Source organism: Hylaeus anthracinus, unplaced genomic scaffold, assembly GCF_026225885.1.
Source record: "Hylaeus anthracinus isolate JK02 unplaced genomic scaffold, UHH_iyHylAnth1.0_haploid 0, whole genome shotgun sequence".
In the NCBI taxonomy this organism is placed as follows: domain Eukaryota; kingdom Metazoa; phylum Arthropoda; class Insecta; order Hymenoptera; family Colletidae; genus Hylaeus; species Hylaeus anthracinus.
This window is the reverse complement of record NW_026533254.1, coordinates 14872030-14888302: the sequence shown is the minus strand read 5'-3', so window position 1 is coordinate 14888302 and position 16273 is coordinate 14872030. Positions and strand designations below refer to the sequence as shown.

Genomic DNA, 16273 nt, shown 5'->3' with positions numbered 1-16273 from the left:
TTAGAAGCGTATCTAACCCCTCGGCGAGCGCAACCCCTTGGAGATGGTTCTCTCGCGCAGATCCACCCTCGTTTCACGACGATACAGGCCTCGCCTGCGCAGCGAGATCGCTGCAACAGACTGTGACATATTAGGCCACCCCCTGGAGAACATCGTTCCCGTATAAGAGGCCCATAAAGAGGGTGACTCCACTCTCAGATTTATTGTTTCGCGATTTAGTGGCCGAGCGAGCCGTGGGAGCAACTGCGGTTGCTCTGACGCGCTACATTCACCCCTGAACTTGTAAATAAATTATCGTTCCGACGAAAACACTACGAAATCAAAGCTCGGAGTTACATCACAGAATAAACAGCTTTCGTGGTTAATGGATTATCGGTGATTAACGAATTATTCAACAAGATTTGTTCCGAGAGATTATGCACTGTCTTGAGATCGGGGATTGCGAGAATGATTTCTAGTGCTACAATTGAAGAGCTTTTTTCTGACCAGTATTAATTTCACTTCAATGGAAGTATTTTCATTTACGATACTGATAATATTTAAATACTGACGGTATATTTAAAAGGGGTTTGTTTTCGAAACGTATTGTATTTAAAATATAAATTAATGAAATAGAAAGTCGAGTAGACAACCATTGCTTGAAACTGTTCGGAGAATGCGACCGGGCCGTGCCTCTGACAGATGTGGTTCGCGAGAACGACACAACTTTGTACGATCCAGTTTCTTAAAGAGAAAGGCGTTACTCTTCGCGAGGATTTATGGCGTTCTTTATTCCCATGAAACTCGGAAACCGCTTCCCCTCCATAAAAATTCATGGCCGGCGTAAAAGCGTCTTGTCGACTCGAGCTCGACGAATTACATTTTTCAAAGCTCCTGCAGTCTCCTTGCGAAGCGTAAACGCAAAGGGTGAACTAGATTCAAGGTACCGTGGCATTTAAAATCGATAATAAGTAGTGCGATATATAATTTATTATACCGAGATATATGCGTTAAAATATATGCTCTATACTGTGTATTAAATGTAGCGTAATTTAAATTTCGTTTACATTATACATTTTTCAAACTTAAAATTTTAGAGTAGGACATTTCCGAGTACCCAAGCAGTACAGCTGGGCTTAAGAGCATGCCTCGAAGTACCTGGACAGTACACCTGGCTTTAGGAGTGCAAAGAGTTAAGTCGACCCTACGCAGCCAGCGTTTTCATTGTTTTTCTTTTTTTCAAGTTTCAATTTATAAAGTTTAAGCTACTCATAATTATGAATCACGATTAATAACAATCTTCTTATTTCAGAATTCTCTTTACAGTAGATCAATAAGCGTTTTGCTTACCTCACGTGACAGATTCTTCAGCTCCCAATAGTACTTGTCTTTCTATAAACACACAAACAATCACGCACGTTTTAACGCAGTATTTCGCTACACCAAGTTATGCGTCGAGAAAAGGTATAGCGAGTAACTTTAACAGTCGGACAGTTTACAATGTTTCCTTCGTAAATAAAGTTTTGAAAATACGCCCTACTGTATTCCGTTAATCGATGTTGGTAAACTCTGGCTAAGTTCTGAAGCAGTTACTGAAGTTACAAAAATAATTCTAGAGTTTAGTCACACGACCCTTTTTCGAACCTCTGCCAAGTACGTAATTTAGACAAGTTTTGGAGTATCTTAATGCATTCACCATCTTTATTTAATAATAAAATAAGAAGTTACTACTATCTATTAGATCGTCCCTTAAGTTCACGCCATTTGTTCTTCTGCTACTCAAATTAATATTTGAGATATACCTTTAAGTGTTATAAAATGAGGTAATCTCTCTCGTTTTGCGATATTTTCTCACCTTTCTGACATAGTCATTATACCGGCGCTATAAAATTTCTATAGTTTTTTTTTTTTATTAAATATTGGCTCGGTCTGCAAAATTTGTTTGAATCGTTTAGCTACTGCTTCAGTGATTCGGTAAAATGTCGAAATAACCATTATTTTCGGTCTCTGGCTCGAATACAGTAGTGCCCAAACGTTAAAGTTATTCGCTATATCAATTACACGTTCACCGCCGGACGAGTTATTATTATGAAACGTCCCTGGCAGCCCGTTTCTCGATACTAAAAGACGCGGCATCTAACGAAGCGTCCAATCTGCAAATCTAACGGGACAAACGCGGGGGTCGTTATGCAATATGTCGAGAGGATAATTCGTCCCCTTAGGGAACGTGCTTGATAGCGACACAGAACGTGGGCACCGAAATGCAAATTATCCGCTCGCAAGGACGCGGGGAGAGTGAAACGCAGAAAATTGAGGGGATCTCGTTGAAACTGTTCGCCATTCCGGTTCGACTAGCTCGTTCGACTACTGCGTTTTGTTCTTACGTAACCGCGATCGGCACACACGCGGCGTAAATCCGTTATGGTCGTTCGGAGGAACGTCGTATCGGGAATCGATTCCACGAAAACGGAGCAAACAGTACCGCGGAGTAATTCGTTGTTTACAAGCGTATCGCTGGCCGCATGGCTGCACCTGGAGCGTGCCTGAACCTACGTAAACATTCCACGAAACAAATATCTTTATTCCGACCAATTTCTCCCAATTGACATTACTGCCAACCGATTAGGTTCCAGTTTGGTACCGAAATGGCCGGGATTCTTGTCCGGATGCAAATTTCGAATAGCGGATTAGAGGCACGCGACTTTCTATCTCCTATTTGGTAAATAGAAATTAGAGTTCAAACTGTAGAATTAAGCTGTATTGTATACTTGAAAATGATCGGGTAGATGCCGCTGGGAAATCCATGTGTGATGCCAACATGCCTGACCCTGTTGTTGTACCCTTCACCGATTTTCGTGAGATTTTTACGAATAATATGATAAACAACGCTACAACCTTTTCGATTGATTTGAGTCGGAGGAGAGGGGATAGGTACTTTCAAAATTTTTACGAGGATAATAACTCTCCGTGGATTATAATCTCGTTGCTTCTCTCGCGAGCTCGGATTTTGAATTGAAAAAATCTGAAAACATTCTGGAACGTGTAACTGGCTAACTGATTTTTTTCAACATTTTTCATAGAACAGGACGAGAGAAATCGGTCAAAAACGTGATTTTTGTTTTTTCTTGTTTACTCCCCCACCAGTCGAGACAGGGACTCGAAACTTGGCACAGATTAATGTTTTTTCATAGCCTATCGAATGTATCTTCGTAAATCGAAATCGGTCTGAGGGCACTTTTGGCTTCCGAAACTGGCTATACCGTTTTACGAAGCCTCGCTAAAATCGGTGCGTACAAGACGTTACGAGGACCCTTTTCAGGGTCAATCTCTGGAGGCCTATGTATTCGACGCGTGCCACGGTGCAAAACCACGACGCTTTGCAGAGCCTCGAGTGACGTTTCAGCAGCGGTCGAGTCGATTTAATATCGATTCCGTCGCATTCCTTCGTAAACGTCCTACGTCCCTCGCAATTATCCCAGGCGTCGTTCAAAACTCGGTTCCTCTTTGCACGCAACGTTCGTGGCTATTCCCGAGGCGGAGGGTCGCTCGCAAGCTGCGAGTCCGCCATATGCATCTGCTAAAGGGAAAATCGTGGCTGTATCTTCTCGTGCCGAGTATACCGGAAGTTTTTACGCTGCCTGTAAAGGGTCGTTGGCTCCATACTCGTCGTGAGAGGCGATGTTACTTTCGAGAAACAACCTCGCGACTCGAATGGAATCTACACGGTTCAGGTTGGGTTTCTATAACAGCACTTTAACCGTACCTAAAGTTACCAGGAACGCTTTTCGAAGTGCGAAACCATGTTCAAACGTATCAACAAAATTTTATACGTGGTACAAAGAACGATTGGGAGATCCGAGAATGAGAATAAGAGAATAATTGAAATCAAAATATTCAACATAACGAGAAAGATTCGTATCTCGCTTTTTCTACCATCTACTTAATCGTCAAACTTCAAATCGCGCTCTGATTGCTAGTTGCCAGTCAAAGTTATAATTACAAGACGAGGGACGAGTTTACGCCACTTTTATGAAAATTAACTCTCAAGGTATTCGTATTTTTTGTCAAAATACCAGTTTCCTACCAGATCGCGATGAGATTACTGCGATAACTCGCGAGATTATCATTCAGCGAACGTTCCGAGAAGGAATTTCTATTCGCCATCGCGCAGTTTAACCGCCGTCGTCACACCGCCCGGCGAAAAGGCGAACAATAATTTACGCGATACTCGTTCGACGTGTTTGGAACAGGTTGCAACCAAAGATGAGCAGAATTTTTGCCGAATAACGGCTGACGAATGGGATTTCTATATAAACATATATTTCCGAAGATCTAAGTTGCTTGGATAACCCGTGTTCTTCACCTTTCACAATATAATGAATTTTTATTCAAACGATTTTAACCGATTAAAATTTAATTTTGAACAGAACTTAGTAACACGCATGTACAAATTTTAGTCGAGTTTGCCGAAAGAAACGTGTATGAATGCGATTGATATTAGTATGCGATAACTTTTCTCGCACGTAGAATCGCTTCTAGGGCGCCATTGGACGAGAATGAGTATGATGCCATCGAGCAGAACGCTGACTGTTGCGTTAGCTGAAAAAAATTCGCGCTTGATGGGACGTATAATGCGCAGTCGATAAATCATTGCACTCGGCGGGCCGGTAAGCCAACGTTTGGTGTTTTGGTTCCGACTCCGCGGGGGATTGGCACCCCTGCAGGGAATCCCTGCTGTTGCCACGCTTCTTTTCCCAACGAGAGATCGCCGAGATTCGATCGAGCCTCGAGGTGTCCGTCGCGCGGAAATGTTACATTGCTATAGTTTTGGTTTATGTTCTTCCTGGTCCTTCCTCTTTTACACAGTAAGCAATATCGTCCTTTCAGTTAGGACAGCATTAACTTTATTACAGTATTCGATGTATTGTGCTCTATGATGCTTGAATATTTTGTATTTCGCAGTTTGAAGCTCTATTTTACTAGCTTATTTTGCATTATGTACTGTATTTTGCAGTATTATACTATGTTGTATCAGATAATTCACTTTCATTCGTCATCTTTCTGCTTACAACCGATCGTCTTCAAAACTTCCTTTTCGTTTACCAAAATATTCAAATGTCGGTAATGCCTTTTAAACTTGGCATTCGGAGTGACGCGGGCGTGATACCGATCAGCGATCGAGAATAGAGAAGAGAGAAAAATTTCTAGCAAATCCCGATGCGTAAGAGGATCCCTCGGCTGTAATATGGCGGTAAACGCTGGAACCGATTCAAGCATGCAATCTCGGTCGAGGAAAAAATGTTGCATTGTGTTTAGCACGAGGAGGAAAGTAGTCGAGTTAATAGAATCGAGTCGTTAATAATCGTTCTTCCACTTTGCTCGAGTGGCGCACGTTAAGGCCTCGAGGTGTTGACCAGATCGAGTATTGTTCATCTTTCCCATGATGGTCCGGTGAATGACGCTCGCCGCGATGATACGTCGCGATAATGGCTGGTAATTCGACGTACCATCTCAAGGGGGAGGTGGGGAGAGGGGGGGGGGGGGGGGGGGGCTCGTGCCCGCGCACTACGAGGAATATTGTTCCTGGCGACGGTATACAGCGCCGAGAGAAGTCTTGGCTTTTCAATTATCGAACCTCCGAGCGATACGACGATGATGATGGTCGATGGAAGTCATGTACACGAATCGTTCCATGGCGGACGGCAAACTCACACGCACCGGTGTATCTCCACCGAATCACGACCTCGATATTTCTTTCTATCCTACCTATTAACCTGTTTACACGCACTCCAAAGTAACGGATATTCAAATATAGAAGCTAATAGAAATAAAATTTCACGCTGTGTACATGCTTGAAGAGTCATTTTTTAGTAGCATACGTTTGTCAGCACTGATATCGGAATCTACAAATTGGTGGTGCATTACGTTCCTCTAAATACTACCATTTTCTAATTATAATACCTGTATATCATATTCAAACGTAAAACACTATCTTTGAAGACCAGTTTAAATGACAAGACACGCATATCAAAAATGCTATCTTACTTGTTATATCGTTAAATGTAATAATTAGTTATTCCAACCATAAGTCACTCCGTATTTATTTTAATTATATTATGACTCACATAATGCATATAAATGTTGAACATGTAACTCATAGTTATCGCTATTGGCTTACAAATTGACGAGACGATAAGTAAATTAAAAATTATCATTCAATAGATAAAATTCATAGAATCCACATACGATAAACTGGATTTCATTCGACGTTTTCCTCGTATTCGGATGAGAAAGCCCGGCCACGAGGCGGAACCTCCACGTTCGTCGAATAATTCCGTCGACGACGATACCATGTTAGAGTAATGACCGATAATTCGAGGTACTGACTCTCGCGCGTGCAATAGGAACACCGTCTACGGCAACGAAGGGGCGTCTAGGGTTTTCAATTATCGGACCTTCTCCAACGATAACGATGCAGATCGCTAGACTTGCGTACGTGTACACCGCCTCGAGTGCACCCCGTAACCGGGACTGCGAAATTGCATCTCTGACCGTTTAATGGAAACCGAGCGTGGCGTTATGAATACCCTGCGCATCGTTCCTTTGGGAAACGCTGGCTGGTAATTGCGACTCTTTTCCCGTGGAAAACTGCCGCTTCAATTAGTCGTGCCTACTGCCAAGAGATCCTATCTAAACGAATGAGTTATAGGAACACACAACTGTCTTTTCGTTGCCCTAATGATCGGCAATCAGGCGAATGATAGCGAACTGTTTGTTCAATCTTCGCGTGATAATACGAACTCTTGACAACGTTACTCCTATGAAACAGGGCTAAATTGACGCAAACGATATCGATATTGAAAAATTTATATACCAACACTTTAACCACCAAAATGCCAAGAATGTAGAAATTGCAATAAACAGGTCGGAATATATCAGAATGGTCGAAAACAAACATGTATACATCCCTTGTATACATCCAAAGGTGGAAGGGTTGTGGAACAAAATGGTACCTATATAATTCAATAAATATATATTATAATTGAAATGTGCCTTTGAATTTTTTTTTCTTAAATTGGCACGAACACTTTCTGGACAACCTAATATTTTTCTAAGTATAACGTAACATGTAAAAAACAAAAGAAAGCAGATGCTTACAGTTCGATACGTTTCTAAAAACTGCACTCGAGGAGATTTCGTTTAACGCTCCGAGCAACGTTAACGGCCATCAATGATCGAGAACCGTTCGGATTGTGCATAAGTGGTGAAAAAAAGCTCTCCGTCCGATTCGACGACAAAGGTTGTCGCACCATGACACGGGCCAGCAGCCAAGGGCTTCGAAATTGATCGATCATACGCGAAAACGGTTTTCCAAGACGCGAGCATCGTCGAGCGAGCACCAGCGGCCATGTTGTCACCCCGAACATCTGCCACGTTTTTGGACCTTCCAAACGGGACACGGCGTGCCGTACGAGTTTACCAAAGGGTGTTTACACGTCAGGACTTGCGACGTGCTCGACAAAAATAATTCATTAAGCCTCCGTGGTGGGCGTGACGGCAATCGGAAGGGATTTTGTTCAGAGAATACACGGGACGTCCGTAAACGTCCTGGAATCCTGGTTGACTCGACCCCGGTTAAAAGTTTTTCAATCGAGGGGCGGAGACTTCCACGGTGCGGTTCACTTTTTTCACAAGTATGAATCGAGCTTCACCGTTTGTTAATTCTCTGGCGAATTCTCTTTTGGAAATACAACGACGATTTAACTTGGGTCATACGGGACAAAAGATGATTCTGATGACGTTTTTTACGTTAACTTATAGAGATAAAATATAATATTGAAGGGAAGTAAAATTGGAAACGATGGTGAAATACGATGACTAATTTCGTGACGACGTCGCTATATTACATCTTTGGGAAATTTAATTATAAATATTTACTTTGAATTTACTTTTATTAAAATGTACCGAAATCAGAAAATTCGAAGTGCAAAGGGTTAAGGACGCATCTCAGATTCGTGCAATTTCAATGATCGAATTTGAAAGATCGGAAACGTAACGTGACTAAACTAAAACACTCGAGAAAGGTTTTTCCTGTCCTTGCTGGTCGATGATGTTAGCGAGGAAATTGCAGGACTGTTCATCCATCGCGTTTGGGGTTGCCTAAGGAAACGAAGTTGGTCTAGGGATCCAAGAAATTTGTCACGAGAGGGGTCAAATTAGGATGACATCCTCGTTGCATCCGGTGCTCCAGGTAAATCCTCTTAGGTCACATAAAAAGGCCGTGCCGAGCTTTTATCCCCTCCAGCGTGACGAAGGTTGTATTTTTGCGACAAACGCTGTTCGCCGGGCCCGTTCGCAGTCTATTGTTGGCGTTGAAAATGTCAACGGGGCGTCGCTTAAAAGGACACTCTTGCCCCACGAATCGGATTATCGGATTACCAGCACGGAAGTGAAGTGGAGCGAGATTTCGAGGATTTTCGAGCGAGACGACAGGACTTTTGTGAACGCTCTCGACGACCGGTGGCTATTGCTAATTGCGGGGCTTCTTTTCCCTCGTATTTTTTTGCATTCTTAGGCCCGTACGATGTTTGGTAAGAAAACTTTTTTTTTGAGCTCTCTATTGGATAAATGAGAAGTATAGGGTCACTAGGTTAATAGAATCTCTTTTTTCAAATCGCGTCCACTAAATAGTTCAAGGATACTTCCTCGAAGTCAATCTAAGCATTTGTGGCAATAGAATGCTAAGAAAGCGTCTCGAGTTGCTGGTAGATACCAGAAAAAAGGCCTCGAGTGCAAAGGGTTAAAAAACAAAATTATTATTGGATCAAAGTTAAAATTGTTTCCAAAGAGAGTGTTTCTCTAGATAGTTTTCTTATCCCTCGCCATAAATTTGTGAAAATACGAGACGCTAACCCACAACGTCATATTCGTAACCCTGCACCATCTTCAAAAATCCTTTCACCGTAGTCGAGACCATCGACGACTAAATCTTCGCTTCCATATCGCTTTGCTAAATCTTCCGTTGAATAATTCCCATGTACCGATTGAACCAGAGCACGTAGGATAGAATTCTCATCGCGAATAGAACCGATATCGGAGTACATTGTCGCGGTTTCCGATCACAGAAGGGTTGCAAGCTTACCAACCGACTGGAAATAAATATTGCGCTCGTCCAGGAAGCGACGGAGCGCGGAGAATTCGGTCTATGAATTAGTGAGATGAATTCAGACGGTATTCCGTGCTCCCACGATCAATGTAATGGGTATCGATGTAACGTCGATCGATCCTCGACGTGAAATGGACGACTACGGATACTTATAGCACGATGTTCGCCAATGGAAACTGCTCACGTTGACTCGATAATTAAGGAGTCGCTCCGGTGTGTCACGATTTTTCTTCTCGCTATTTCGAAAGTAAATATATTTCAAAACGCACTGTCATAATTTCCGAAGGTTGTTGGAATTTTATTCCGGCTTTTATAGCCGACCTAAAGTGATAGATGTCACAGCGAAGTCAAGAACGTGTGAAACTATAAACGCGTCTCACGAAAGTGAACAAATTCTAAGTCAGCTCGACGAACGTTTACACGAAAGTTCCACAACGCGTGGCACTCAATAAGTCCATAATAAATTGCTTCGATCTTCTACCTAGAATGTGCATCGTGATTAATAATTTACATAGAAACGCGATAAGATGGGATTTTCTATTGCTCATTGAATACATTCGAACGGTTGCTCCCTTTGCAATTCTAAACAGGTCAGCTTCAGAGACTTATTCGTACGTACGTTGCCTGGTGTTAATATTAGATCGCGGATTTTATGCATTTATGGAGCGTGGGAACGCGAGAAGAACACGATAAACATATCTAGGATGTATGGACTTATACGGTATGAAATATTAACAGCGGTAATAAAAGAGGAAGTTAGGCCTTACGAGGAATGTATAAATATTCCCCAGCTTTTTTTTTTTATTGTAAAGGAAACGTAATTCATTGATGATTGCATACAAAGGAAAACATTTTAGTTATAATGTGTCCATGAATTGAAATGAAACGTATACGATTTGCATTAAGTTACGAAGGAAAATTATGTATATTCTGTATTTCTTTGTTTCTGAGAAAAAAGGTTGTTTAGCTAATTAATTCCCGTTGCATCAAAAATAAAATAGGGTGCCACAAGATGCGATACGATTAATCTTAATAATCATGCGTTTGACCTGTTGGAAAGATACTAATCTGTGGTGCATTATTATTATACTAATTTGAAATATACTCTACATGCGTTGCGCATACCATGTCATTATCATATGTCATGAAGGCATAAAATCCACAGTCCAGTTATTACACTTGCTTTCAATCTACCTACTTAATTTCTCTGTATTTCGCTAATCAATCATTCCTCCCGGACGTCTGGAAATGTAAGTATCGTTCATTCTTTGACAGCGAAGGCCGTATATATTCGTTCACAAAAAAGTCAACATATTATCAGAATCCAGTAACGTAACGAAACCAGATAACCCTGTATAAAATTTGAAAGAATTTCGATAACATTTGGTCGAGTTGCAACGATTTGTATTTTAAAATAAATTTCGGGGAAAGGAACTTTTAATAATAACCGTTCGTAACGATAATAATAATAATAATAATAATAATAATAACAAGTTGCATTATTGCGACGTAACGAGGACGCAACGTTGTTGGCGACGCGACAAAGGCGCGCGTAAGCTCCAGAGAAGATGACAACAAAAATGATGAAAGAGAACATTCTTGGCAAGCTTGTGTGTCCCTGTTGCAGGGATCGAGTGACGAGAGGAAGTACGTATCGTGTTACCATCCCACGCATCCTGTCAAGTGGATCCTCTCGGTGCACAAAGAGGAGCAGACAAATAATTGGCTCCTTGGGCGCACAGGTAGAAGAGCAGTCCCTTTGATCCCTGAGAACCTTGCGTAAGGACCATTATGCGAAGGACACTCGATACATTCGGATCGGGTGCTCGACGACCCGAACGAGGAGAAAAGAAGCGAAGAAAACTAAACTGTTTGCAACATTCTGAGCGTCGATGCGACAGCGACGCGTCCCCGATAATTTCGAATCCGTCATTCGATTCAGAGAGTGCCACTGGGGATTTTAAACCGATCAATATTTCAATCTGACAAAAATAAATGTAGCGTAATTGACATCGATGTTGTAAGAGATACTTTTAATTAATAACTCTTTCGATGAGTTTTTTGTCAGGATTTTTGATAAGCTTGAACGATACTTCAAACACTATTCTCGATACTTAATTCCCATAAATATTAATCTCGATGGAAATTCTTTCTTTCTTGGATAGAAATTTATTCCGCATCTTCAAATAGAAAGTAGGTTTCCTAAAGGAGCATTAAAAACAAAACACCTATGAACAGATTGCTGGTGGATACAGCGTTGAATCTAAAAGTCCATGAGAAGAGCCGACCCCGATAGAAATTTGTTTAAAGACATACGTAATTGAAAGAGTAACGAATTCAAAACTCAAGCGTTTACGTTCTAGAATTGCCATACGGTTTAGAAGAACCTGCTCGTGGTTCCGTTTCAAGAGTCACGGGGACCAAGAGCAGCGGCTGTAAAAAGAGCAAGGTCGTGTCTGAAACAGAGCAGGAAGAGCCTGCACGTCGGAGGACTTTCCGGCGAGATTAATTTTCGGGGCACGACACACACCGACAGGAAACTTTTCTGCTGACTTAATTAATACTCGTGCGCGTCGCTTTTTCGATGCCACGGATTTAATTACTTTTTTACATCGACTCGTAAATCATCTTGCCGAGGCCACGGCGGCACGGAGCGTTCTTCCTTTTTGCCGAGTCATAAAATAAAAAAAAAAAAAAGAAAAAGCTTCGGTAAGGCCCGCGGGTGCGCGTGTGTGCGTGCGGCGAGTAGGAACACGTGTCGAGAGAGCGCACAAAAGCTGCCACGGCAGCGGCATGAACGTTTTCACCGGCGAAAACGGGCCCGCGGCTTCGGGGACCGTCGCTTCTGTCAAAACAGAATGGATCATCCGGGATGATCTGCGGGATTACAGGCGGCGCAAGCTGATAATTCAGCCAGGTAGATTCGAGGATCCTTGCGGCCTGCCTGGACAATGTCAACGCCGGAGGTTCGATGCGCCAGGATACGGGAAACGGTCTGCATCTGCGCAACCGAGGCGTTGTCGTCTCGATTCCTTCAATCTTATCAATGCGCAAAAAGGAGCGGTCGCATTCCAGATCTCGGAACGCTGCACGTTTACAATAAAATGACCGAAGCGAACGAACGAGGTTATTTTCATGGCGAGTCCTCGAGCAACGATACCGTTAAATCTAGACGCCTTTAATTGAAAAGATACGATCTGCGAGATATTTTCTAATCCTCTATTGCGTGAAACGAATTCCACTTTTTAGACGAGAAATTACACCGCGGCTATTTATGGATCTTGGAAATCAATTAATCATTAGATTAGATAACGATAGGTTGAACCTGTAGATCTGGTAAGAATTGATATACGGGAACAGAGTGAGCTAATTATGTAAGACTTATAATCATACATGTTTAGGTATGATGGTTATAATTGAAGAGACGCAAGGCACTTTTGAACTCCGTATTGTACGAATTTTATTTCATCCTTCGAAAGAGAAATTATTCCTTTGTTAGTCATACGTCTGCGAATTAAATAACGCTCGAATTGAATAACGAGAGGCTGAATTTACAAGTCTACTAGGTGTTCCTATAAGGAAAGATCGCGTGTAAGTACTACGAAACTTTCTCCTGTTTTTGCATGAAGTAATTTCATTAAATCCTCAATCAAATAATTTACCATCAATTCAAGAAATATTATCTGCAATTCTTCAACCCTTGGATGAATTTTATTTCACTATCCGAAATGACAAACATACAATAACAAATTAATACTTAATCTAAAGAAAGTCAAAACCGAATATACCGAGTTTACCGAATATCCTAACAAGGAAAATCATGAATAAATTCTATAGAATTCCACATGGATAGCTTTCGTTAGGTTTTCGATCGTGTACATTATGCAATACAGGTCTGGGAAGTTAATTGTCCAGGTCCTCTGACTTTTAAGTACTTTTGAAGTCCATTTATCTAATCGATCGCGGTCAGAGACGGGCGAACAGTCAAAGGAGTTGTCGAAAAAGCCCCTAATTTACCCGCCTCGACAAGATCTTCGATTTTATCGCTTAGGCTGTCGAAGGATCTTCGACGAAGGTGACAGGACGAACAGTAGCACCTGATCAGCGAGATCAACTATTCGTGTTCTACCTGGACGGATTAAGATCCCTATCTGGGAGGAGGCTGAGTAATTGACCTTGCCCCGAGGAGATCGACGGTTGACAGCTACCCTTACCCCGGAAGGCAGGTTCGGGGTTTTAGCGGCCACGATCGCAGAACAAATCCAGCCATTAGTTAACTCCTGATCTCGACCTTTTACTCCTCCGTCGCCAGGAGACCATCTACCGACCGACTGCAGAATCGCAGGACTCGTGCTAGCCACTTTCCGTCGCACGCGAAGAGTGGTAGAATTCTGAAAACGCTCTAGAGTTCTCCTAGAGTCGAGAGAACAGAATGTTCCTATCGTTACGGGGATGATTTTGAAGCCTCCAATAACGGAAGTCTTAACGGAATTCTCGCGAATTTGGCGGTTAGTTTTAGGAATTACACAAGAATCGAATATTTGAAGTTTTGAGACACCTGTAGATCGTTATCCTTGAAGTTTTCGAGTTTGACGCAACTTGGATGCAAATCCTCAAAGATTTCAGCTAGGTCTTATGAAGTGAACGATACTCAAATCCTCAAAGGTTTGAGACTCCCGAAGTTGGTAATCGTTGAAGCCTTCGAGTCTCGAGTTTGACCCAACTTGGATACAATACTCAAGGGTTTTAGAATCCTCGGTCTTAAGAATTACAGAAGAATCGAATATTTGAAGTTTGAAGCTACACCTGTATGTTGTGATCCTTGAAGTTTTCGAGGCTAGAGTTTGACACAACTTGGATATCATTCTCAAGATTTCAGCTCGGTCTTAAGAACTGCACGAACTGATTCAAATCCACGAAGGATTGAGATTCCTGAAGTTACTTTAACTTGAGTACACTCCTCGAGACTTCAGTTCGGTCTTGGGAACGTAAATGACTCGAATCCTCAAAGCTTCGAAAAATCGACGAAAGATCGTGGACTCACCACATGTCCGTGAACTGGCGACTTGGCGATGGACTGTAGCTGCGGGTAGAGTTGTCCAGCCGCAGCCGGCGTCATGTCGGTCAACATCTCGGTTGACGCTTCAGGGAGCAGGCCCGGTTGTTGGCGGAATCCTGTCGGTTCTCAGCTGGTCCACGAAACCGACTGTCTTCCCTGCGTGGCCCGACGCGTCACCTGGACGGTTTCTCGCGACGTGTGAGAGAGTCTCTGTCGGCGCACACTTCACTAGCGGTGTATCACAGGAGTACTGGAGAACTCGATTCGGTCGAAGGGGTCGTGGAGTCGGTTCCCCACGGCCGTCGGGTGTGCGTTAAAAAAAATGCCAGTGGGTCGCAAAACGTTGCGATGCTTAAGGGAAACCGGTTAACGTGGTTCCCGTTCTTCGCCCCGTGACAGACTGCCGGCTATCCGATCGGCTTTGCCCCGACCAGACAGGGGAATGGTAGTAGGGAAGCGGCCAGGACTTCGGCCCCCGGGCAAAAAAGGGGCAGAGCCTGTTGGGCGGTGCTCAGACCTAACCAGTAACCGCCCCTAACCGCCTCCGTGCCGTGCCCGCTTCCTCTTTACTTTATTTACCCCCTCCGATTTTCCTCCCACCTTCGACGCTGGTCTCTCTCCTCTCCGTCCAGCCACGACCGGTTCGCGGCTCGTTCTCGCTTCCTCCTGACCTATCCGCAGCCCTCCCTCGATAATTGAACCGTGAAATGCGCGCGCAACGCGCAGTCGCGAAGGAGGCACGCGTACAGCCTTTGGTGGTGCCCTCTCCCACCGTGAGTTTCGGCTTCATCGAGTCTTTCCACGTTCGTCCTTCCTCCTCTTCCTTACCCTTTCCCCTCTATATCGGACTCCTCTTGTTCCAGGACGAGGCTTACGTGACCCGAAGTTGTCGTATTAGGCTTCAGCCTCGTTGTTCGACGTAACGGTATGCACGCCGTTGGTATTTAAATACCGACAGGCCGCTATCTGATACCGGCGAAACAAGCAAAGTTCATCGACCCTACGCGGGCCTTCGTAATTGATATACAAATACGGATCCACATTCCACGCGAACAGCTTTTGTCGTGAATTTCGCCGCTACTTTTTGTGTCTTTTTTTTTTTTTTTTTTATTTTTTTTTAGTTGCAGCGTACGCGAAAGCCGATTCATGAAACGGGAGAACAGTTCGGAGCGTGTCGTCATCGTTGAAATGGGAACTTCGATTGAACTTTAATGTCGCGTGGCGAAAGCGGGCACAAAGGAAACGAGCGTCGTCCGTGTCTGCCTACGCACGATCCTCATTCTACTTGCGCCGGCTGCGCTAGGCCGGCTCTCCTTACAGAACCTACTATTTCGTGCGGCTAAGTGCCGTGACGTTCTTGTATCGAATTTTGCGAACATTACTGTACGATATTGCGTATGATATCTTATTTAATTATGGATGGACTCTATGGACTCGCGTAAATTTCACGTCCTAATATATCGACATTTTACCGAATAATTTTAATTTCTTCGCAAGATGAGATATACGTCTTAATTCGCAAGTTATTTATAAATCGATATATTGACTGTTGTATAGAACGATAGTAATATCTGGGTTAATGTACTATGATACGGAGGTTCATACTGGAACGCGGAGTACCGACAACGTACCGATACTTTCCGGTCGCGTATGGGAAAATTTGATAGAAATAAAGGTATGGAAATTCCGGTGTGATGTCATACCGGTTTAAGAAAATAACGGTGTATCATTATGTACCTGTATCATTACCGGAGAATGTTCTCGCGGAGTTGTTCTTTTACAATGTATTAGCTCTGTATAATTTTTGTGAATGTTCTGCTTAGCAGCAATAAGATTCTCAACGATCAAGTGGACTACGATATTAGATTTCGTTTATTTCAACGTACTTACTGGTCCTCCAAACGTAAAATTTCACAGCTAATCCTTTTTACGCACCTATCAGGGAGACCAAAAAGTAATGTTTCTGCGAACGTCAATACTTGTTTATTTTGATCGACCAGATATTGAAAATTGGCTCACTAGATAGCAAAAGGTTGTTGGTAACGAGAGCGATTACGTAATTGATTAAT

General features: G+C 42.9%; 1 protein-coding gene across 1 annotated transcript in view; it reads right to left on the bottom strand.

The window, feature by feature from the left end:
* LOC128893464 (transcription factor Sp9-like) overlaps positions 1 to 16019 on the bottom strand; it is a gene marked incomplete at its 3' end in the record, with an annotated part of 36650 nt that extends 20631 nt beyond the window's left edge. The window contains exons 1-2 of the mRNA XM_054154422.1: positions 14190 to 16019; positions 1330 to 1371 (exon numbers count right to left, since the gene is read on the bottom strand). Coding sequence (XP_054010397.1) covers positions 1330 to 1371; positions 14190 to 14276 — 129 coding nt within the window. The remainder of the gene's footprint in view (positions 1 to 1329; positions 1372 to 14189) is intronic.
* Positions 16020 to 16273: the final 254 nt, after the last annotated feature.